We start from the raw sequence: 24,983 nt of genomic DNA on the forward strand, positions 1-24,983 counted from the left end.
GCCATGGTTTTCGCACCCCTGCTTTAGGACTGTGGTTCTCAAACTTTAACAACCCAAGGACCCCCATTTTGATTTATAATTTTTCCCAGACCCACCCGCTCAGGCCCTGTCCCACCTCTTCCTGCCTGTGCTCCCCCCCTGCCCCTTCTCTTCCCCGCCTCTTTTTGCCACCTCCCCCAAGCACGCCCCTCCCCACTCCGGCCCCTCCCTCTCTCCCTCCTAGTGCCTTCAGCATGCCGCTGAACAGCTGTTCCCCCTGCGTTCAGATAGCACTGGGAGGGAGGGGGGGAGTTGAGCAGCAGGGCCGGTGGCCCTGGACATGATTCAGCCCCCTCCCCCGAGTGCTCCCTCCCAGCGCTCCTGCACGCCACTGAACAGCTGTTCCCCAGCATGCAGGAGGCACTGGGAGGGAGGGGGAGGAGTTGATCAGCGGGGACCGCAGACCCCCTGGAGTACTGTGGACCCCAGTTTGAGAAACACTGCTTTAGGAGAAGAGATGCATCTTATCACTGTACATGTACTCTACAGTGTAACACTGCCATAAGCCACTTCAGATTCTATGTGCATTGTCCTAGCTCTTAATTCCCACTGAAATAGAACTGTTCAAATACAGTGAAGTATTTGGAACATTGAGTACATGAGACGTTCCAAGTATGTTCCTGTTTTTGTTGGGATTAGGTATTCGTATACTTTTTCCTAGGCAAAAAAGAACATTTCCCCAAAATTCCCAGTCTCTTCAGTAGAGAAAAGCCAGGTTCCCTGTACCATCTCACCTCCCTCAGGTTTCTTCAGGGTATGGCAAGTCACAGACTCAAATATCTGCCATAGTTAGCAGATATTGTTCAGATGGTTGCACAAAATTTCTTTCTCTTTTTTTGCCTAATGGTGTACATCATTCTTGATGTTCTTCAAATTCTTGCCTCCCAGGACTAGCTGTCTTTCTGATAGCACCGAGGAAAGGAGACTGGCTATATGGTCATAGGTTTACTAGTAGTTGGCATTGCTGGAGATTGCTCTGAAGTCTTTGGCCTGTAGCTTTGTATAGGTAGTGAAACTCGAATTGTGAAACGTGGCAGATGGAAGTCCAAGTATACAGAAATATGTAGTAAACTAAAAGATTGCCCAAAGGCAGGAGGAAAAAATGAGACAGCTTTTTAGCTTTGTCGTCATCTTGTTTAATAACCAGATAAATCAGCACTGAAGAAGTCCAGGCATTTGAAAAGTAAAACTTTTCTTTTGAAACAAGAATAACGGACAGTTACGCATGCAGATAAAATAAGCTTGATGTGTACAGGTGGGAGGTTCTCTTCCTTTTAATTATGTCAGTTGAGTTTAATTGCCAGGGGCAGCTAGCATATTGGTAAAGGTATACAAGTTTCCTGCTCCCTCTTGTGTTATCTGTCCCTCATTGTGCTGAACTGGTATTTGCAGAAACATTTCTGGAGCTGCTAAATTCAGAATCACTGTGATATGCCATGTGCCTTGGCAATGGGAGGAAATTAGGAGAGGAGCATTTGCTGTGTTCAGGAGCCCCAAGAGACACATGTTTGTCACTGAACTGTTGCCTTTCCGTGGTGAAGAACAGCAGTGTCCCCTTGTTTTGTTGCCACACACCTGGTGATTGAGCTGTGTTTTTCCACTCGCAGAAGTGAATGCAATCCCACAAACATCCCTTAAAGAAAAATGCACTCATTTTCCTTGTCCTAACAGTCTGAAATTTTACAAGGGCGGGAGTGCCTGCCATGATAGGACTATGTATGTATTTACACTGAAGTTTAAAGGGACACACCATGAACTTGAAATTAGACTTTTTAAAAAAAGTTAGAAGTAGCGTCAGTACCACACCTGCCTCATTGATTGGTGTCCCTGCCAATTTTATGGGGGTTTACCATTATATTTTCCTTTTTTAAAAAATTGCAAAAACAAACTCACCTGGTGCTGCATGCAAGACCCATGTGAACAACTGTGGAGTCTGTCTAAAGTATAGCCAATTGGTTGACTGTCCTTGTAATTCAATAATAAAAATATTTTTGAAACCAGATAACCAAGCTTAGCCAATGTATTGTCTAAAGATCAAGTAGTACAATATGAAAAGGAGGCATACATACCACTCCTCCCAGGAAGTACTTCTCATGCAGTGTGTGGTTCAGCTTGCACGGAAGGTCTGCTCCTCTATAGGCATTCAGAACGAGCCATATTGATGCATTTCCCAAAAATAAATAAATAAATCTTGCAACTTTTTGAACAGTGGAAATGACTGCAGTTTACAAAATTGACATTTGGCAAGGAAATGGCCCTTGTTGGGCAATCCCCTTTTTGAGCAATCTGGTGAAAAATTGTTTTTGACACTGTAAGAGTTAGGTGCCTGTGAAAAATGCACTTTACATGTGCATAATGTATTTTTGGGGGGAGGGAGCGGGGCCAGACTTCGGAAGCACAGCTTATTCATTGGTAAGTTGTCAATTTAGCTGCATAGTGAAAGCATACTGAAATTATGCTTTCATAAAGGATCATACACTGTGGTATTTCTCATGTGAAACTTAAAATCATCATATTTTCCCTATAACCTCAGATATATGGATAGTTTCTCTCAGTACTGTGTGTTAGTTTGTCTATATAGGTACATGATAGATGAACTGTAAACTGATTCCAGGTTCAGGTAATCTGCTCCAAGTAGGATTCAGTTTATAACTTTTAAGGATTAATTCAGGGCAAGACAAAATGAGAGAGAGAGAGAGAGAATTTGCAAATGGTCAAGGAGCCAGTTAGGGATAGGTAGAATCTTCCACGTGTGTGTTAAGCAAATAGAGGAGGATCTGTTGCTTCTCTCACTGTGGACAGAGAGGGCAGGAGGATGTTATATGGTACCAGAAATCTTTCTCTTAATGTCAGTTGTCTGATTAGTTGAGTTGGGGTCCAGATGTAGAATTTAACTTTTTGTATGTAAGACTCAATTCAACACTATATTGTAGCTGTCAGATATGGCCAAAAGCTCTGCAAGTCTCCTGAATTCTGAGTGCAGTGCTATCTGGATTTCTGAGGATTCACAGATTCCAAGACCAGAAGGGACCATTGTGGTGATTTTATTCTGACTTCCTGTATAACACAGGCCATAGAACTTCCCCAAAATAATTCCTAGAGGGTATCTTTTAGAAAAACATCTAATCTTGATTTAAAAATTGATAGTGATGGAGAGTCCACCACGACCCTTGGTAAATTGTTCCAATAGTTAATATCCCTCACTATTAAAAAATATACACCTTATTTCCACTCTGAATTTGTCTAGCTTCGACTACAGCCACTGGATCATGTTCTACCTTTCTTTGCTGGATTGAAGAGCCCATTATCAAATATTTGTTCCCAATATAGGTTTTTGACTGCAATCAAGTAAGATTGAGCTCCTTGAGTCTATCTCTGTAAGACATGTTTTCTAATCCTTTAATCGTTTTCAAGACTGTACCAAAACCCTCTCCAATTTATCAACATCATTCTTGAATTGTTGGCACCAGAACTGGATACAGTATTACAGCAGCAGTCACACCAGTGCCAAATACAGAGGTAATATAACCTCTCTACCCCGACTCTAGATTCCCCTGTTCATACATCCAAGGATCACGTTAGCCCTTTTGGTGACAACATTGCACTCGAAAGCTCATGTCCAGCTTGTTTATCCACCATGACCCCCAAATCTTTTCAGGGTCACTGCTTCCAGGGATTGAGTTCCCCATCCTGTAAGTATGGCCTGCATTCTTTGTTCCTAGATGTATATGTTTACATTTAACCATATTAAAATGCATATTGTTTGCATACTGACTGCTTATCAAGCAGTCCAGATGACTTTATATTGGTGACCTTTCCTCTTCATTATTTACCACTCCCCCAATTTTTGTGTCCTCTGCAAACTATCAGTGATTTTTGTTTCCTTCCAAGTCATTGATAAAGTGTTAAACAGCATACGGCCAAGAGCCAATCTCTGCTGTCCCCCACTAGAATCACACCTGTTTGATGATTCTCTATTTAAAATTACATTTTGAGATCTGTCACTTAGCCAGCTTTTTATCCATTTCATGTGAGCCATGTTAATTTTACATCGTTCCTGTTTTTAAATTAAAATGTCATGTGGTACCAAGTCAAATGCCTTATAGAAGTCGAAGTATATTACATCAACATTATGACCTTTATCAACCAAAGGAGGAGAAAATAAACTTCAAAAGGTGTCCTTTTGGTAGGGCTTGGAAATCCATGTTATGCACTGAGTACTGCTTCCTGTCTTCAGCGGGTATTGTGTTGCTGTGCTTAGTTCAATTACTATACAGATGATGGATGGGGGAGAGTAATAAGAGTGCAATTTACTGAGACACATGTGTGGCGAGCCCTTTTCTGACTGGCTGAGAGCTGTTGCTGATGGCAATCATGGTGTTAACTTCTGTAGGACAGAGTGATAGAGGTGAACTCTAATATGTCTCTCTCTCTCTCTCTCTCTCGTGGTGATGTCAAAAACTGATATGTTGTCAGCCAAGTAAGAACTTCATGAGGTAGTGAATAAAGCTGCAAAAAAAATCCCCCACCAAACAAAAAACACTTTATCCAGCATTTTCCTTCTGAACGTAACAGAACTTCTTTACTGCCTTCCCTCTCCGTGTGGTTCTTGCATCTAAGTGTCCGGGCTTACAGCTGAGGAAGGATTCTATTCGCTCAAGTCTTTCATTGCTCAGGCAACAGGCTTGTGTGTGTTTGTGTTTAAAGGTCTCTCATTTGAGCAAAGTTTTTACCAAAATTTCATCATTTCTGTGCTCCTGTAGGAGGTTGTCTCTTTCATTTCTAAGTTTAGTCATATTGTGACCATCAAGTCAAGAATGTTGATGTCTGCCTTCTGACCTGTTCTGGTAGTTTTGCTTGTTCTTGTAAATTTTGAATAGCACAGCTGCTGATTAACATCCTGTCACCACTCTTGCCACACACATTTTTTGGTCTCAGCTATACTAAATAATGACTAATTGTTCCTGTTCTTTGAGCAACTCCATTCTCTGAACCCACACTTTCTCTCCTACAAATAATTTTCTTAAGTTTGGAGAAGTTGTTGGTAAGCTTATGTAGCTTAGGATATTAAGCATGTTAAATTGTCAGGGCTTTTTTGTTTAACCAGAACAGTTTCTTAAGAATAAACATGGAGGTGAAACAAATGTGGAGACTAAAATGTGATCTTTTGGGCCACTTCTGCATCTAATGAGGGGAGACAGCTCAACCTGAAAGATGGGTCAAAAGTTTTATAGTTGGTTTTGAGGGCCCAAATAAAGTCTGGTGATTGATATAAAAAAAAAAAGAGATTTATTGTGTGTGTATATATGTTCTGGTAGATTATTTCAGTTGTTTTTACAGTGCTTGCTGATTAAAAATTAAAAATTGGGTTCCTGTTTTGCTTGGGGAAATGGCATTGCTAATCTAATGATTGTCCAGTGTTATGTGCCAGTTTAAATTGGCATGCAGCATGTAGGTTTCTATTTGTAAGACTTCTAGTAGCTTTAAAAAATTGATCCGATTTAAAGCTTTACTCTTACCTTTTTTCTTTTTCTTTTTTCTTTTAATAGTAGTCGAATGGGGAGATGATGTTAAAGTGGTTTCAGAAGATGAAGCCATGATGTTGGTGAACCATCAAGCAACAGGAGATGTCTGCACGCTAATGATGTGCCTTCAGGATAAAGGCACGGTAGGCTATCACCAGGGAAATGGGCTATTCTCTGTGTATACAGTTTTTGTTGAGGTGTATGTAACAATGAAATTGATAGGCAGTAGATTTAAAACAAAAGAAAGTACTTCACACAATACACAAGCAACCTGTGGAACTCAATGCCAGGAGAAGTTGTAAAGGCCAAAAGTATCACAGGGTTCAAAAAATAATTAGATAAGATCATGTAGGACAGGTCCATCACTTGCTGTTCACCAAGATGGTCAGGGATGCAACACCATGCTCAGGGTGTCCTAAAGCCTCTGACTGCCAGTTGCTGGGACTGGACAGCAGGGGATGAATCACTTGATAATTGCTTGTTATGTTCATTCACCCGAAGCATCTACCATTGGCCACTGTCGGAAGACTGGATACTGGACTATATGGACCATTGGTCTGAACCAGTATGGACATTCTTAGTTTTATATATAAATCTGCCATTAATAACCCCACAACAAAACCCCACCCAACCCTGTATTAGGTTTTGGTTTTTTTATGTGACAGCCAGTAGTTTAGAGCAGATTTGAGATTTTCAATATGGACTTCTTTAGAAGTGAGTTACAAGACAAATATATGTGGCCTAATCTTGGTGAATTGTGAAGAGGCAAGTCTCCTTATAGTTAATGTTGAAGCAAACAGTCAGTCATAAATATGACTTTTTTTCTTTCACGCCAACACACACAACTTGTTACAACTTTGCCCAAAATAAACCAATACATGTGTAATTTTACAGATATATTTTTATGCCAGGAGAGATTTTTTTCTAAAAGTCTGAAACAAATTGGATGAGGCATTTCAGAGAGATGAGAGTTCAGAAATTGAAAGTTGTCAAAATTGCTTGGCCTCATTCTAAATTAGGCTTAATATTTTGGACTTGGCAAGGACTGGTACCTTTTTAGTAGTTTTAGAAGTTTTGTTGTCATCGCAAAGTTTTCACATGCATAATGGTTAAGGCTACGTTTTAGTGACGGGTATTTTTACTAAAAGTCATGGACAGGTCACGGACAGTAAACATAAATTCATGGCTCGTGACCTGTCCATGACTTGTACTATTTACCCATAACTAAAACTTGGGTCGGGGCCCCTGGGTGCTCTGGGGAAGGCAGTCTGGGGGTGTCATGGGTGCTGCGGGGGTGGCTTGGGACCCCCGCTGGTGCTGGGGAGGAAAGGGTGGGCAGCAGTGCGGGACCCTGGCTGGCACTTGGAGGGAGGAAGCACCGGTGGCACATGGACTGGGACCCCAGCTGGTGCTGGAGGGCACAGTTGGCGGGGCTGGAAGGCTCCCTACCCAGCTCCGCATGTCCCTGCAGCTTCTATGGGGAGGGAAGGCCAGGTGGGCTCCGTGTGCTGCCCCTGCCAAGCTCTGCTTCTGCAACTCCCATTGGCCAGGAACTGCAGACAATGGGAGTTGCAGGGGCGGTGCCTGCAAGCAGGGACAGCGGGCAGAGCTCCCTGGCCACTCTGCCTAGGTCAGGAGTTGCAGGGTCATGTCGGCCGCTTCCGGGGAGCCTTCCCCCGCCTGCCCAGGTAAGCACTGCTCTGCACCCCAACCCCCCTGCCCAGCCCTGAGCCCCCTCCCATATCCAAGCTGCTGCTTGCCCAGGGGCTGCCAGTGTCACGGAAAGTTACGGAATCAGTGACTTCCATGACAGACACACAGCATTAATTATGGGCTATGTAGAGTTCATAAAAGACCATATGGCTCAGATGTTGGTGACCACAATGTGGGGTGTCTTGTGAGGAAGGAGTAGTATGAGGGGTAAGCAGGAGAGAGTGCCATATGTGGGTAGGCTAGGAAGAAAACAAGATGTACGTAGCAATTTCAAGAGACGACTACGCCAAATATATTGAATCCGCTGTACATTCTCTTCTGTCCCCACCACCCTAATGAAGCTTTCATATTGGAGGGAGGGAGGAGGCACGAGAAACACCTTGCAGTCTTCTCCAAAGTCTCTGCACGCCTTGTACCTTCACAGGAACTCCTGACACTGAGCCATTCTTATATTCTCTCCCCCCCCCCCCCCCCAAATAATGTAGGGAAATTCACAAGGATTTAAATTTGATTAAGATGGAGTTAAGATTTTTTTAAATATAAATCATATATGTATGTGTATACACACGTGTATGTATATAAAAATAGGGCTCTCAAGCAATTAAAAAATTAATTGCGCTGTTAAACAATGATAGAATAACATTTTTTAAAGTATTTTTGGATATTGATTTCAATTACATCACAGAATGCAAAGTATACGGTGCTCACTTTATATTTATTTTTGATTACAAATATTTGCACTGTAAAAACAAGAGTATTTTTCAATTCTCATATTACAAGTACATTACTGCAATCTCTTTAAGATGAAAGTTGAACTGACAAATTTAGAATTATGTACAAAAATAACTTAATTCAAAAACAAAACAATGTAAAACTGTAGAGCCTTCAAGTCCATTTAGTCCTACTTTTTGTTCAGCCAATCACTCAGACAAACAAGTGTGTTCACATTTGCGGGAGATAATTTACAATGTCATTGAAAGTGAGAACAGGCCTTCGCATGCCACTGTTATAGCTGGCGTAGCAAGATATTTACGTGCCAGATGCGCTAAAGATTCATATGTCCTTTCATGCTTCAACCACCATTCCAGAGGACATGTCCATGCTGATGACAGGTTCTGCTCGAGAACGATCCAAAGTAGTACGGACCGATGCATGTTCATTTTCATCATTTGAGTTGCATGCCACCAGCAGACGGTTGATTTTCTTTTTTGGTGGTTCGGATTCTGTAGTTTCCACGTCAGAGTGTTGCTCTTTTAAGACTTCTGAAAGCATGCTCCACACCTCATCCCTCTCAGATTTTGAAAGGCACTTCAGATTCTTAAATCTTTGAGTGCTGTAGCTATCTTTAGAAATTTCACATTGGTACCTTCTTAGTGTTTTGTCAGATCTGCAGTGAAAGTGTTTTTAAAATGAACAACATGTGCTGGGTCATCATCCAAGACTGCTATAACATGAAATATATGGCAGAATGCGGGTAAAACTGAGCAGGAGACATACAGTTCTCCCCCAAGGAATTAAGTCATAAATTGAATTAACACATTTTTTTAACGAGTGCCATCAGCATGGAAGCATGTCTTCTGGAATAGTGGCCGAAGCATGAAGGGGCATACAAATGTTTAGTATATCTGGCACGTAAATACCTTGCAATGCCGGCTACAAAAGTACCCTGAGAACTAAGAAGTGGGCAGCATTATCTCCTGCAAATGTGAACACACTTGTTTGTCTTAGCGATTAGCTGAACAAGAAGTAGGACTGAGTGGACTTGTAGGCTCTAAAGTTTTACATTGTTTTGTTATTGAGTGCAGTTATGTAACAAAAAAATCTACATTTGTAAGTTGCACTTTCACGTTAAAGTGAATGCATTACAGTACTTGTATGAGGTGAACTGAAATACTATTTCTTTTAACATTTTTAGAGTGCAAACATTTGTAATAAAAAATATGAAGTGAGCACTGTACACTTTATTCTATGTTGTAACTGAAATCCATATATTTGAAAATGTAGAAGAACATCCAAAAATATTAAACAATAAAATATCAATTGAAATTTATTAAACAGTGCAATTTAAAGCTGCGATTAATCGCAATTAATTTTTTGAGTTAATCGCGTGAGTTAACTGCGATTAATCGACAGTCCTAATATATAACGAGAGAGAATAAAATAATCAGTGACTTAATGGGAGAAGTTTTTCAGAGACTCTTGTCATACTCTGACAACAACAACGTTGCCCTGGATATTCAAAGTTACGATTACATGGTATGCCTTCTTTCTCTCCCTCAGCATTAGAAAATATGGAAATGACCAATCAAGGTTTACAGAATAACTTTAACTCCACCTCTGTGTCACAGGCCAGAAAAAAAGTGAAAAACCAGAGACTACATCATCCACAAACAAAGCACATTTAATTGCACCAGTTACTCTGAAAATTGAGCAAGTGATATATTTGGACTACTTTAATCTTGTTTGTACTCTGCTGTAACATTTAAACTGCATTGTACCTGTCTTTACAACGATAGAGTGAACACTTCCTGCTTTCTTTAAGACCTTTGGGGAATTTTCTAGAAATTTTACATTGCTTCACCAAAAGTGACCACATGTAGGGACGTTCATTTGGAATAGTTCCCCAGAGGCACTCTGTAAAAGTGTAAATGTTGTGTCAATATGAGACTAAGCATAGACATGTAACTACAGTATCTGGTTTCAATTCTCTTAAAGATCAGACCAAGACTTACCAGTAGATAGTTTACGTTTGTGAGAAATCACTTCAGTATCCTAGATAACATATAAAGAAAACCAAAGTTACATACATCCAAGTTCTTTGACTCCATAGACATCCTATATAAATAAAATAGATATAATGGGTTAAAGATATCCACAGGTTTCAAACTTCTTTAGGTTCCTATAAAATCTTCCATCAGACTGTCTCTATCTTCTCCACAAGGTGTGATGAGTGCACAGAATGCTACAGAACAGAGGCAGAAATAAAGATTTTTAGAAGTTCTTCATTATTTGTTTCCATTCTTTCTGATATTTGTTATTGGTGTTTTTATTTATTTATTTTTTTTAACCTTAAGTCTGAATTTCCAAGCTTTCTCAAGTCTGTGGGTTTTGAGGAAACTACGGCAAGCTACAATCCTTCACTCTTGGATATGCATAGGTCCAGAGCTTAAGTATTGATTTGCATTTAAAAAAAATGTAAAATCTTAGTATGTGTTGAAATATTGCACGATTCATATAAGTAATTATAATTATTTGGAAAATCAGTCTAGCTTATCCATAATAGAATTGCTAAATCAAATGGTTTTGAATTGCTTAAATAAGATCTCTAATCACTGTGAGAGTACAGGGTGACATTGGTCATTTCTTTTGAGCAGAAATCTGGAACCACTAGAAAGGTAAAACAAATTGATATGGCCAGAAGAAATCATTGCATAACTACTATTATTAAATTGAGCTTAGGTTTTAAATATACCATTGAAATAGTCTTTTTTGTTTTCTCTGGGCTTTGAGGACTTTCATACCATTGCTATTCGTGTGTTAACAAATTGGTGGTGCCCCAAAAAGGTTTTTAGGAATTATTGTTAATTATTATTATCAATCTAACTATTGATAACTCTAGTGCTTTTCATCAGTAGATCTCAAAGCACTTCACAAAGGAGGTAAATATCAGTATCCACATTTCACAGATGAGGAAACTGAGGCACAAAGGTGAAGTGACTTTTCCAAGGTCACCCAGCAGACTAGTGGGTGAGCTAGGAATAGAACCCAGGTCTTCTGAGTTCCAATCATTTGTTAAATCAAATAGATTTGGTGGTCAGTAGCCATTCACAACACTTTAAAAAAAGACCTAGAGGAGGTAAATTCAGAATTCTGAACTGTCTGACTCACTGCTGAAGATCAAGTTCTGCACATAGCAAGGGGGGAATGCTGCAGTGCTCTGAAAATTCACCAGCGGATTTCTTTCTTGAGGGGCACATATCAGCAAAATGACAGTGTTTTAGAATTTATGACATACTGGAATGCTTGTTTATAAACAAAATATTCCAAAAACCCATATATGTTAGCCTTCTCCAATGTAAATAGAAATTAACAGCTAATTAACAGTAACGCTTTCTGAAAACATTGTTCCAGATTTGCTTGCATGAATTAGGGAAACATGGGTTTCCAGTGAAGGGAATATCCCCATCAGTTGAAATTAAACTTTATTCCATATAGTATAGGGTCTGCAAAGCTTTCTCTTTAAAGACAAGTTTTACAGAGCAGGGTTTCTGCCTGTTGGTAATTGGATCTGAGGTGATCTGTTCAAGTTCACTGTCCTTTTTATATAGTTTTGAGAATTATATAGTTTGAATTGGTGTCAACTGTGAAGCTTGTCGAGATTTCACCGATGGAAGTATATTATCTGTTCAGCCAAGAAGGATAGGTTAAAATGACTCAGTGGTATTGTTACCAGAGTAGTATCCATATGTTTGGTTATACTTCCTTGTGTAAAACAAGGATCCCAGAGAGCGCTGTTTGAGAGAGTGCAGTTGGGAAGAGAGACTGCTTTTTACCTTGCACTGCAAGTTTCAAGACTTGCTTTTCCCAGCTTCTCTGTGCAGTTACAACAGCTGCTACAAGATCAAAGTCCATCTAATCAGATTGCATGACTGATTCAAGAGCTGAGTGAGATGAAGTAAGCACTGTGGAATAGGAAGCATCTGGGCTTGTAGTTGTTTATCTTGGGGAAATACTTTTCTTCACACTTCATCCTCATTCCCTCACTTTTAAGTGGGTAGGGTAGGAAGCAAAAAGCAGTGCACCTCCTGAAACTGAATCAGAAAAAATTAAATTCCTTGTGTACATGTCAGTGTGGATCCCATTCTGAGTGTGCATGTGTCTCATGCATGTGATATTGGAATCTTTTGAATATTAGTGTCTGCTGGGCCATGAATGCTCGTGTGCCCTGCCACCTAAGGGCATAAAGGGCAGAGCAGCCGTAGCTGTCCCTTGGTTCCTTCTTACAGCCTGTGATCATGACACACAATGAGCAATGTCCACCACAGTCACAATGCACAGAGCTTCATTGCTGGACGTTTCTGGCATTCTGAAAGAAGTGAAGTGTAGAAATGAGGATTTGCCCTTGACACATCATACTCCATGAAGAACTCTCCGGCCGCATTCTATTCATTTGGCATCCAGGCCACAGCCCCAAATGGGCGAACCCTCTAAATATCAGGTAATCCAGGCAAAAGATACTTACCTTCAACAATGGTCTTCTAAGTACCCAAGAAGAAGCCATGGTTCTCTTGGAGGCAGCCATCGTCTTCCTCAGTTGCACATCAGCCTTCATCTGCTTCCAGACAACAGGCTTGATGGATGGGTCAAGATCCACGTTTAACCACTCAAGTGCCAGCCCATACCCTACCTTTGGATGCCAGTTTGACTCCTGCCGCCCACACCCATTTAGGCTTGGACTTCTATAACTGACAGATGGGTGCTGGATGTTGTTTGCCATGGCTAAGTCTTGCAGTTTAGTCCTTTTCCCCACTCCCATTCCCTGTCCCTCTTCAGGGACCTTCAGCTAAGGAAGAAGTCGCTTCTGTGCTTTGCCTAGGAGCTATAGAGTGGGTACCTCCTGGAGTAACCGGGAAGCTGCTTCTACTGATACTTCCTAGATCTGGGATAGGATGAAGACCCCCCCCCCCCCTTTTTTTTTTCTTTTTCTCCAGGATAAGGAAGACTGAACAAATGTATATGCCGTTTCCCATTCAGGATGGTAATACTTGCTTCCATCATCTTTTTTTTTTTTTTTTTTTTTTTCAAGCTCAAGACAAGTTTCTTGTGTATGCATTTCTACCAATTCCTTTTTTTACCCAGAGTGATTGCAAAAATTGGACAGGATGCAGCCATTACTCATTCTGACAACTCGGTATTAGCAGACACAATTCTGGCTAACACATCTCCTCAAGATGTCTATTGATCCTTCCATACCGCTTCCAGATTTTACAAGGATACTATCACAGAATGAGGATCAGATGTTTCATCCAGACCCTAGATCATGGTAGCTGACTGTGGATGTTGGCTGGTTGAGTGCTACTGATGGACTGCTTCTTAAAAGTACAAGAGAACTTCCTGAAAAGGCGAAAACTCTCCATCGTACCTCTAAATGGAAATGATTTTCAATTTGGGCAGCCCAACACAACCATGATACATTGAAGGCCCCTTATGCCAAAAAATCCTCTACCACATTCTAGATTTAAAACATTCTGGACTTTTTAGTTCTGCCTAAGTCCACCTTGCAGCAATCTCAGCAATAATAAATGGTTACCGATCAGTTAGAGAACCCCCTCTTATGTGCAATCTTAATATTGTCTTTACAAGCCTCCTGGAGCCCCCTTTGGACCTCTCTGAATGCTCTGTATACCACTTTATTCTCAAAGTGGCCGTCTTCATTGCCATTACATCATCCAGAAGGGTCAGTGAACTCCAGCCTCTTTTTTACATACATTCCATAGAGATAAGGAGGTGTTAAAACTTTACCAAGTTTACTCCCTATATAGATTGTGTCAGATTTTCATTTGAATCCATTAGTTTATCCCCTTCTACACCCCCTCCCCCCCCAAACCCTAGTTCTCTTTGAGAGAGAGAAGAAATTCCCCACCTTGGACCCTTGTTTCAAGAGTCTTGCTATGTTATCTCGATAGGACATAGGTAAGGCTGCAAGTCTGTCATGCAGGTCACAGAAGTCCTGGATTCTGTGACTTTCCGGGACCTCCATGACAGACTGGAGCCGGCAGGTGTGACTGACCCCAGGGCCGCCAGAGCAGCTTGGGGGCCCACACCGGCCCCTCCCCGCAACAGCGGTGGCCGTTGTCCTGGGTCGTTGGGGCCGTCCCCCGTCAGTGGCTGTCCATGCCGTGCTCTCCTCTCTTCCCCTCCCCCGCACTAGCGGGCAACCTGGAGGCCCCTCTCCAGAGCAGCATCTGTGGGGCTCCAGGGGCACAGAACACCAAAAATTTAGTCGGGTATATAGTACAAATCACGGACAGGTCACGGGGCTGTGAATTTTTGTTTGTTGTCCATGACTTTTACTAAAAATGCCCATGACTAAATCTTAGCCTTAGACATAGGCTATGTCTACACAGCAAAAGCAGTGCGTTGGCTAGCCTATCCAAAGTAGCTTGACTCAAGCTAGCACAAGTAATGCTAACTGTGAAGATATCACGGTGCAAGCTTCAGCATGGGTAGTATAAGTCCAGCATGAATCCTGAGTACATTCTCGGCTCGCTAGCCTGTACTGTGCTGACTTTGCTGCTGCTGTTACCCATGCCAGCTGGATTCATGCTAGTTCAGGTAGGCTAGCCCATGCACAGTTTTTGCTGTACGGACATAACTAAAGCCAGTGTGAAATTGGGGGGGGGGGGGGGAGAGGGGTTCGAATTTACAGGTGTGTGTGTGTCAGGGCCGATGAGGGGTGAGACTGTGAGGGTGAAGGTGGGCTGTATGGCACCATCGTAAAAACTGAAAAATGTTACATGACTATTTTATTAGATTTAACTCATGTTTTAAAATTATCACACAAATTAAAGTTGGCTACTCAAGCCTTCTATGAAGCACTATGTCTACATCCTTTTTGGTTTCTTGTTATAGTTTTGCACAACTCAGTTAATGAACTTCTTGAATGCAATGCGTTCATCTTTGGTGGCTTCTCGTGTGTCTGGTACTTCCATTCCTTCAATTGATATGCCCATTAGTTCATTTACATGATCAGGCAGAAGGCGACTTCTTTCAGAACACAAAATTCTATTCAATGATGGAAAAAGAACGCTCAATTGTAGCTGTTGTGACTGGGAGTAGCAAGAGATGAATTCCTACTTCTTTCATCCACCATGTCTTCCAGAGAAGTTTGCAGCTCCATCAAATGCACAAGCAGCCATCTGTTTGAGGTCCAATTGACAAGCATTTAACACTTCTAAGATGTGGGTTGTCACAGATGCAGCCGATGCATTTCTAGATGTTCAAGTTATAGAAGACACATCTACTGGCCTACCCCTGACATCAAGATAACGTACACAATGACTTGTGCCCATTTGCATCGGTGCATTCATCAGCCATGTGTGCAAATTTTTTGAATGTGATGAGAGAGCTTCACTTTTTCAACTGTTGAGTCTCACTGTTGCACCACATGCTTCTAGCCACTCAGTTGAGTTTCTTGCAGAAAGATAGTGAGCATTTGCTGGTCTTGTTTGGAACCAGTGTTCAACTTCAGGATGAACAAGTGACAATGCACTTAACATTGGCTTCCAGTTTGTAGTGTGTGGTATCTCTTGCTTAAATAGAAAGTGGGATGCCACAGCCATGTTTGTTCGCATGAACTGTGTTGTGTCTCCAGCATTCTTAACAGCCTCATTAAGTACTTCTAAAATTGGCTTTGAAAGTGGGCTTATAAGGCTTTCTGCATATTGATGCACTCCAGAGGCCTGGTGTTTTGCACCCTTTTCACGTCGTTTGTCAGCATTGGCTTTGCTGATCGGTTTGACAAACCAAGCTCCTCCACTTTTACCAGTTATAGCATTGGGAAGCTTTCCTTCTTCGTAAGCTTTTTTGCAAGAGGGGGACCAGTAGCCATCTTTTGTAACTTCAATAAATGGGAACACTTTGCCCGACAAACATCGGAAACTGCCTTTAGGTTTTGGAGACACTGTTCCTTCAGTAGGTAGCTGTATTTGTGCTTCGGGCTGGTCGGATGTAGATATACCACTTGAACCTTCAGATGACATGTTGATATATTCTTGGTTCTTGATGTGTTCTTCACCTTGGTTAGTTTTTGAGGCCTTTGAGTGGAAAAATTGTTGTATTGTTTTTTGTCTTTTATATGTTGCAGGTCAAAGTGAAAATGAAAAGAGATATGAATAAAGTAAATGTTTTATTAGGATAATGCAAATTTAACATAAGGATAATGCAAGTTACACCAAAACACATAACAGGTCTAGATTTCTAAAAATATATAAATTTAAAAAAAAAATATTTTAATTTAAATTGACTTTTGAAAAGTAAGCCATCATGGGATAAGAGGGAAGTCCTCTCATGGATCAGTAACTGGTTAAAAGATGGGAAACAAAGGGTAGGAATAAATTATCAGTTTTCAGAATGGAGAGAGATAAATAGTGGTATCCCTGAGGGGTCGGTACTGGGACCATTACTGTTCAACATATTCATAAATGATCTGGAAAAATGGGTAAACAGTGAGGTGGCAAAATTTGCAGATGATACAAACCTATTCAAGCTAGTTAAGTCCCAGGCAGACTGCACAGAGTTACAAAGGGATCTCACAAAACTGGGTGGCTGGGCAACAAAATGGCAGATGAAATTCAGTGTTGATAAATGCAAAGTAATGCACATTGGAAAACATAATCCCAACTATACATACAAAATGATGGAGTCTGAATTAGCTGTTAACACTCAAGAAAGAGATCTTGGAGTCATTGTGGATAGTTCTCTGAAAACATCCACTCAATGTGCAGCGGCAGTCAAAAAAGCAAACAGAATGTTGGGAATCATTAAGAAAGGGATAGATAATAAGACAGACAATATCATATCGCCTCTCTATAAATCCATGGTACGTGCACACCTTGAATACTGTGTGCAGATCTGGTTACCCCATCCCAAAAAAGATATATTGGAATTGGAAAAGGTACAGGGATGGGCAAATAAAATGATTAGGGTTATGAAACCGGAGGAGAGATCAAAATGACTGGGAATTTTCAGCTTAGACTAAGGGGGGATATGATAGAGGTCTATAAAATCTTGACTGGTGTGAAGAAAGTGAATAAGGAAATGTTATTTAATCCTTCACATAACACAACACAAGAACTAGCAGTCACCCAATGAAATTAATAGGCAGCAGGTTTTAAACAAAAGGAAGTACTACTTCACACAACATAAAGTCAACCCGTGGAACTCTTTGCCAGGGGATGCTGTGAAGACCAAAACTATAACAGGATTAAAAAAAGAACTAGATAAATTCCTGGAGAATAGGTCCTTCAGTGGCTATTAGCCAGGATGGGGAGGGATGCAACACCATGCTCTGAGTGGCCCTAGCCTGTTTGCCAGAAGCTGGGAATGGGCAACAGGGGATGGATCACTCGATGATTACCTGTTCTGTTCATTCCCTCTGAAGCACCTGGCCTTGACCACTGTCGGAAGACAGGATACTGGGCTATATGGACCATTGGTCTGACCCAGTATGACCATTCTTATGTAAAAATTAATTATAATAATAAAAATGTTTAGTACAGAAACTCCCCAACGTAATGACCTCTCAAGATAGCAACGATGTGAGATAACAACCTTGGCAAATAATGCATTTTAAAAATCTTGGCCTACTAGGAAACATATTTATATAAGTTTCCATTCCCAGTCACAAATCTAGCATTCTGGAGCAAAGTCACTAAAATATAGTCCAACAAACAAATGTTTATTTAACGTGCCCCTCACTTTTCCCTCCACTGCACCCCACTCACCGGTGTTGTGCTTGGGCAGTGGAGACTCAGAGTTCAGAGGTGCTTTCACGTGAGTACACCTCCCAGGTGGGGGGCAAGAAGGCACCTTACTCATTCCTCCAGTTGTTCATTGTTCGCTCTGACCATTGCTGTTTGTTGTGCCACCGTTCACTCCACCACTCTGTTGCCAATGGCCCTGCGCCGTCACCTGCTGCTGCCACCTGCCACTGTGACCTCTGCGAGTTGGTCTCTTGAGGTTCCACCCAGCTCTCAGTGATTTCAGCTGAGCTCTCAGGGGGGGAACCTCGCTGCTAGTGCAGTCTGGGCTGTCTCTTCCACAGAAACACTGTCCACACAGCAGGACTAAGCACTTAGACCTGATTTATCAGTGATTTCAGCTTCAGTGGTCACTTAACAGAACAAAAGACTATCTATGGAGCCTAATCAGCTGTCTTTAAACAGTGGAGAGGGACAGGTCCCCACCCTCTCTCTTGATGCCCTCAATCAGCACAGGCTAAGTACAGTTCTACTGTCCTTTACTCATACAATAAGAACAACAACATTTCATCCCCCCCCCCCCCCCCCGCCACATACAAGTGATTTGTAACCCAACCCAGCCAAAATTTATCACTTGGGCAACACAGCTCTGTTTGCTGGATACCTAGGTAGATTAGGTGTGAATGTAAATACAATCTGGTCCTGGTTCCCCCCAGCCCCAGCTCATCACTAGCTGTCAGGGAGAGCTCATTTAGACTTTGCTTACAAATCATCATTTGAAATTATTAGGTTGGCCAACATCACTGAAATGAATGCACTGACATTGTCATAAAAAACAACAGCTGTGTATTGCTAGTCTATGTTCATACTTTTCAAATCTATTATACTTTTTCAGATACTCGTATTTTATCATACTGTATATGCTTTTAAAGTGTGTATTAATGTTTCAATTTCAATTCAAATTTCCAAACAGTCACTAAATTGGCATGTAACTAGTTCACAAAACTGGGGGGGGGGGGGATGTTGGGGAAATTCAGGGGGGCGTAGGGAAATCACTGACTAAGCCTTTCAGACACTCTCTCCATCTTTTGGTTGCCACCTCTGGTGCTTCAAAGGATCAAGCCATTTCTTCCCACAGAAGAATAAAATTGATTTCATAGTGTATTCCAATCAGCTACATCTCTTCCTCCAAATATTAAAGCTCACTCCACTAGAGCACAGGCTGCCTTTTCTGCACACTTCAGGAACATCGTTGTATCTGAAATTTGCAGGGCAGCTCTGTGGAGTTAATTCCCTTACATTGTTCAACACTATGCTCTTGGCCTGGCTGCAAGATCAGATGTCAGATTTCATAGGGCTGTGTTACAGTCGCTATCTAGTCAATGTCAATCAGGACTTCTCAGTCTCCCCTTCCAGACTGGACACTGCTTATTAGTTACCTAGTTACCATGCGCACACACTTGAAGGAAGAACAGGTATTTAATCTTTATAGTAAGTGTGTTTCTTTGGGATGTTGTCATCCATATGGATCCCATGACTCTCACTTTACCCTGCTTTTTCAGAGTCGTCCTCCTCTGGGATTCTGAATTAGTGAGGGAACTAAGGGATGGTTATGGCTGCTCTGCCTGTTATGTCCGTGGGGGGAGGGCACAAGGCATACGGTGGCACAGGTGTGGCTCAACTTACACTGCTGTTCAAAGGCTTTGATCTCATGGACATGGATGTATCCACATCTAAAGTGGGATCCACATGGATAACAACATCTTGAAGAACCACATTTATAGGTAGGTAATTGTTCTTCACCTGGAGATAGTCTATTTTATGTCAAATAACTGTTTTTAAAAGTTTGTTAACATCAAAAATAAAATGCAAGTGGTGGGTTGTTGTTGTTGTTTTTTATGGGAGACACAAAGTTGCTGAAGATTTAAAATCAAATAGATAATTTCTCTAAAATTTAAACTGAATACAGTTTGTGGATGAAGCTGTCTGATTAAAATGGGGGTGGCATGTCAGAAGGAGGCTCTGATGGGATCCCCGGGGTGCAGCCTGGGACTGTGGGACTGCTATGTCCCCTTAACTCACTATTTTGGGTTGTGTCTCACAGTGCTTTGCTAGTGACAAGCAGCAAACCCCTCCAGGTGCTGTTATCACTCAGCACACCCGCATGTGGAGCCCCACACCAAGCTAGATTGCATGAATGCTCCCAGAGCCACTCATGAATCACACAGAGTAAGGCAAATTCCCCCCTCCCCTCCCCCCCCCCCCCCAGCTCCTAGCCTTGTACTTCAGGAATATACCATCTTCCACTGCTCAAGACCCTTTATTGAGAAATGCAAGTTTATTCATTGGTTCACCACGTAATCAAGGGAAAGTGGATATGCACCAGCCTTTGCAAACTTGAGCAGATTTACCAAGCTCTTCAGGCAAACTCACTGGTAAAGATAACAGTAAAACAAGTTTATTGATTACAAAAGATAGTCAAAAAGTCAGAGTGATTACCAATATAAACTATATGCATGCAGGCTAGACTCTCAACCCTATTAGACTGGGCAACATCTAGATTAAGCAGTTTTTCTCACCCCACTCGATATTGCAGTTCATAGTACACAGGTTTCACCCTTGAAACCTGGGCCAGTCTCCTCTGTTGGAGTCTTCAGTCTTCTCAGTGCCCTTGTTGCTTGCAGCATAGGTGGGGGAAGGAGAAAGGCCAAGCATGTGGCCACTGTGTACTGTTTTATACTCTTAGTCCATGTGCTTGGAGAACACAAGTCCAGGCATGTCTGGTGGGCATTGCTGAGTCACAAGGTGAAGCAATACTCCCTGTATGTCTCCTGTGAGTGAGTCATTGTATTGTAACTCCTCTGCTAGACAGTGGCTAGTGATGTCCGTTCAGCACCCACCTGGGTGTTGGTTACCTCCCTTGTCGTTGTCTCTGGAGAGCTAGTATCTGTGCACTTCCCAAAACCACAGCATATTTTAGTGAAAACCATACAACACAATTCTTATAATTTTATATGCATTATTGATACACACATTTAGATAGAACAATGGCTTTCAGCAGATCATAACCTTTTCCTTGATACCTTACATGGCATGCTTCATGTGAAATATCACAATTATATATAAGCGATGAGTATGGGGATTACAGTGTCAAAGGGGCATACAGTGTGCCTGTGTGAAGTTACACCATGTGAGTAGCAAAGTAAAATTGTACGCTGACTCTAAGGAGAGCGGTCATATTAGGCCCCTTCCTAGAAAACAAAATGGCACCTGAGCCACTTTTCACTTTTGAAGAGCTAATGCCGTTATTTATGCATTAGCTTGTGGGTGGGTTTGTTGGTTTTTGAAAAGATGATCTCTCTAATGTCAGTATATACTACATGCAAAGAATCAGACAAGTCCTTTTCTAAACTTTTTCAGGTTGTCCGTCAGATGATGTGGCTGATGGATCATATTTTTAAGTATACAAACTTTGGGATTGTATCGCTAATCCACGGAGACTTCTTTATAAGACAGGTAAACAATAGATGTATGATAGAGCCTTGATTTATCCTTGTAGTCAATGCTCTGTTTTCCGTTAAGTTTTCTAGATGCAAAATTTCAATGTGGTCTGCTAGGATTTATCTGTGTAACTTCTGTAGTGGGGATTACAAGGTGAAATTCTTGTACTGAAATGTACTTGCTAAAGATAGATCTAATATAAAATAAATTAAAATATTTTAATTTGTTTTTAGTAATTGTATTATTTAACATTTATATGATGATAGAGGCCTCAACCAGGTAGGGGTCCCATTGTGCTAGGCCACAGTACAATCATACAGTAAATGACAGTCTTTGCTTCAGAATTTACAATGTAACAGAGGTACATTGCCGTAAATGTAGAATAATATAGTGCGGAATCAGGTCTGGAATACTGATAATGTGTAAACATCAGTGATTCTTGTTTGTTGGCTATATTATCCCAAAAACTGACAGATAAATGATTACTGAGATTTTCTGTATTATTTCTTCCTTCGTTAAATGCAGAGCAAACCATCCTCCAAGAATAAGAAAATGTAAAAAAGGTTTGGTAGCTAACATTGATCTGATTCCGGTTATGCAAAGTATGACATTCAGAATACACATTTCTCCCTCCCCCCCCTTAATTTTTATTTGTCTGGGTTAGGGAGGGGGCGGGCAGGTGTAGGTTAACTGGGATATTGTAACTTTAATGAAAGAGGCTAATCTGTATTTAAAATGGAGTGACTGAAGATCTGTTTGAAAAAATATAAATTTCAGGCCAGATTTTCAGTTAGGAGATTAGAGGGGTGCCTAGCAAATTACAGGCACTATTACATTATAAAATAACAACCTCCCGTGGTGGGCCTATAGTGCTTTGTGGATGACCTTTAGTTATATGATGGTGCTCATTGTGCATCTGAGAGAAGAACGGAATCTGACATGTTTTAAAATATTGATCGCTTTCTATCTATTTCTTGTATTTACTTACATTTAGCACACATACAAGATAAATACTGAGTTATGTAGGCTAGAGGGCAACTGCAGATTTGTTAATAGGATATACATTTTAGGATATTTTTGGATGTGTTTTTGTTGCCCTTCCATCTACCTAATGTAACCAATGTGTATTTGAACTTAAATTAAAAGATGATTAAGCTGCAAAAACAATGTTTGCCCTCTATAAAAGGTTATGGTACTGCAGACCTCAAATTTTCATTAATCAGAGATTTATGCTATCTGGAATCTGAGTACTAACAGTGAAAGAGAAATGCATGTTTTTCTTTTGTAATTGTTTTTCTGATGGGCATATACATCACTGGCATGCAATATTCTTCATTGCAAAAGTAGCTACAAAACCCCCTATAATCTTCTTGGAGCCTTGATCATGGCATCATAATAATAAAAATGAACTCCCCTCCCTCCCTCTCATGAACAGGTTTACTTGAAGTAACTAGAGTATTTTTTTTTTTCCCCCAAAGGGGGTGGCTAGTGCTCTTTTTTTCACCTAATGACTGTCTTGCTACTAGTGTAAACTTCATTTTCTAACTTCCCCCCTCCCGGGATCGCAAGATGCATGGTGCCCTCAAGGAACTACGACGCAATGGGGTTTTGTTACTCCCCTGCTCTCCCTGCACAAAAGATCAAGACTATTGCTTGTACTATAGAACTACTAGTCACCAGCTGGAAGAATGCAGATCCTAAAGCAACTGCCTAAGCTTAGGCCTTGGCTACACTTGTGAGTTACAGCGCTGTAAAGCCGCTCCCAGTGCTGTAACTCACTCCCCGTCCACACTGGCAAGGCATTTGCAGCGCTGTATCTCCGTGGTTGCAGCGCTGCATGTACTCCACCTCCCCGAGAGGAATAGCGAGTAGTGCGCTGCTGCTGCAGCGCTGCAGCGCCAGTGTGGCCGCCCAATGCGCTGTGAATGGCGCATTGGCCAGAATTATTCGGCAGTATCCCACAATGCCTGTTCTAGCCACTCTGGTCATCAGTTCAAACTCTACTGCCCTGGCCTCAGGTAACCAACCATGTGACCTACCCTTTACAATCCCATGGGGAAAAATTAGCGGGTGCTCTGCACCCACCGGCAGCCAAGCTTCCCCCTCCTCGCCTCCTTCTCTTCCCCCCCCCCCCAAGTGTGCCGCGTCCCCGCTCCTCCCTCTCCCTCCCTCCCAGCGCTTCCTGCCCCCCCGCCACCTAACAGCTGTTTGGTGGCTCTTAGGACTTTCTGGGAGGGAGGGGGAGGAGCGGGGACGTGGCGCACTCAGAGGAGGAGGTGGGGCAGGAGCGGGACTTTGGGGAAGGAGGTGGAATGGGGACAGGGCGAGGGCGGTGCAGGGGCGGGAAGAGGCAGGGCCAGGGGTGGGGGTTGGGGTCGAACACCCACCGGGCAGAGGGGAAGTCGGCACCTATGCATTATTTCACCACCCAAACACTAGACTTTGAAAACCAATTTTATCAAACAAAAGGTTCTTCCGATCTCGAGAGATCAGCCACATAGCCAGGTCAATATATAACTCAGATCTTACCCAATAAATACGCTGTTGCCAATCCTTTGGTAACTAAAAGATAAAAGTTTATTTATAAGGGAAAAGAGGAAGAGAATTAAAATGGTTAATAGATCATGTACATACAATTATTGCAAATTTCTTATCTCAGGTTTTTAGCAGTGATGGAACAAACTGCTGGCTTGTAAAGTCTCTGGTAACTTCCAAAAGATTGGAAGGTCCTCAGTCCATAATCAATATGTTCCTTTCAGTTGTAAATCCACAGGCCAGAGAATCAGAGCAGGAAAGAGGCAGCATGGAGATGATTCAAGGTTTTTTTTGTACCCTCTGCCATGTGGATGGAATTTTACTGTCCCAAACAAAATGCACAGCACAGGAAAAGTACAGGCACAAGATGAAGTCCAGGGTCACGTGCCCTTACATGGCTTGCTGACTCACAGGGACCAGCCTTGGCCACTTGGAGGCTAAGGCGTCTGCAGGAAGAGCCCTTTGGGTGGAATGTGTTTCTTTTATGGCCCCATTGTGAGAGTGAATTGCTTTTAATGGGCCATGAACACACAGCTGTCTGGCTTCAGTGTACCTGGTGGGTGTTACCCCAGGAACAAACACATTTGGGATACAGATATATAATATAGCCAATATTCATAACTTCAGATACAAAAATGATATATGCATATAAACAGGATAATTTTATTTAGCAAATAACAACTTTTCCATTGACACCTTACATAGGGTGACCAGACAGCAAATGTGAAAAATCGGGACAGGGGTTGAGGAGTAATAGGAGCCTATATAAGAAAAAGACCCCAAAATCTGGACTGTCCCTATAAAATCGGGATATCTGGTAACCCTAACCTTACATGATATAATTTGTACAAAATTTGTTGCAGTTGTCTAACAATGGCAATATTAATGATATACATGGTCAGACTTCAATCATACAAAATCCCCCCCTCCCCAAAATAACAAAATAAAAACAACCCCCTAAAAAACAGTGAAAGGCATCAGTACAGTGGAGTTTCTAGGTAAAGCCATCTTTAAGTTGTCACAAGCCAAAGTAGCATTAGGAAAGGTTTCAGAGTAGCAGCCGTGTTAGTCTGTATCCGCAAAAATAACAGGAGTACTTGTGGCACCTTAGAGACTAACAAATTTATTAGAGCATAAGCTTTCGTGGGCTACAACCCACTTCTTCGGATGCATCCGAAGAAGTGGGTTG

The 24,983-nt window shown here is 41.7% G+C and overlaps 1 protein-coding gene across 1 annotated transcript in view; it reads left to right on the forward strand.

The window, feature by feature from the left end:
* Positions 1-24,983, forward strand: part of LPGAT1 (lysophosphatidylglycerol acyltransferase 1) — a 150,994-nt gene that overhangs the window by 37,149 nt on the left and 88,862 nt on the right. The window contains exons 2-3 of the mRNA XM_065401725.1: positions 5,589-5,707; positions 21,179-21,274. Coding sequence (XP_065257797.1) covers positions 5,589-5,707; positions 21,179-21,274 — 215 coding nt within the window. The remainder of the gene's footprint in view (positions 1-5,588; positions 5,708-21,178; positions 21,275-24,983) is intronic.

The sequence above is a fragment of the Emys orbicularis genome, chromosome 3 (genome assembly GCF_028017835.1).
Source record: "Emys orbicularis isolate rEmyOrb1 chromosome 3, rEmyOrb1.hap1, whole genome shotgun sequence".
NCBI lineage: Eukaryota > Metazoa > Chordata > Testudines > Emydidae > Emys > Emys orbicularis.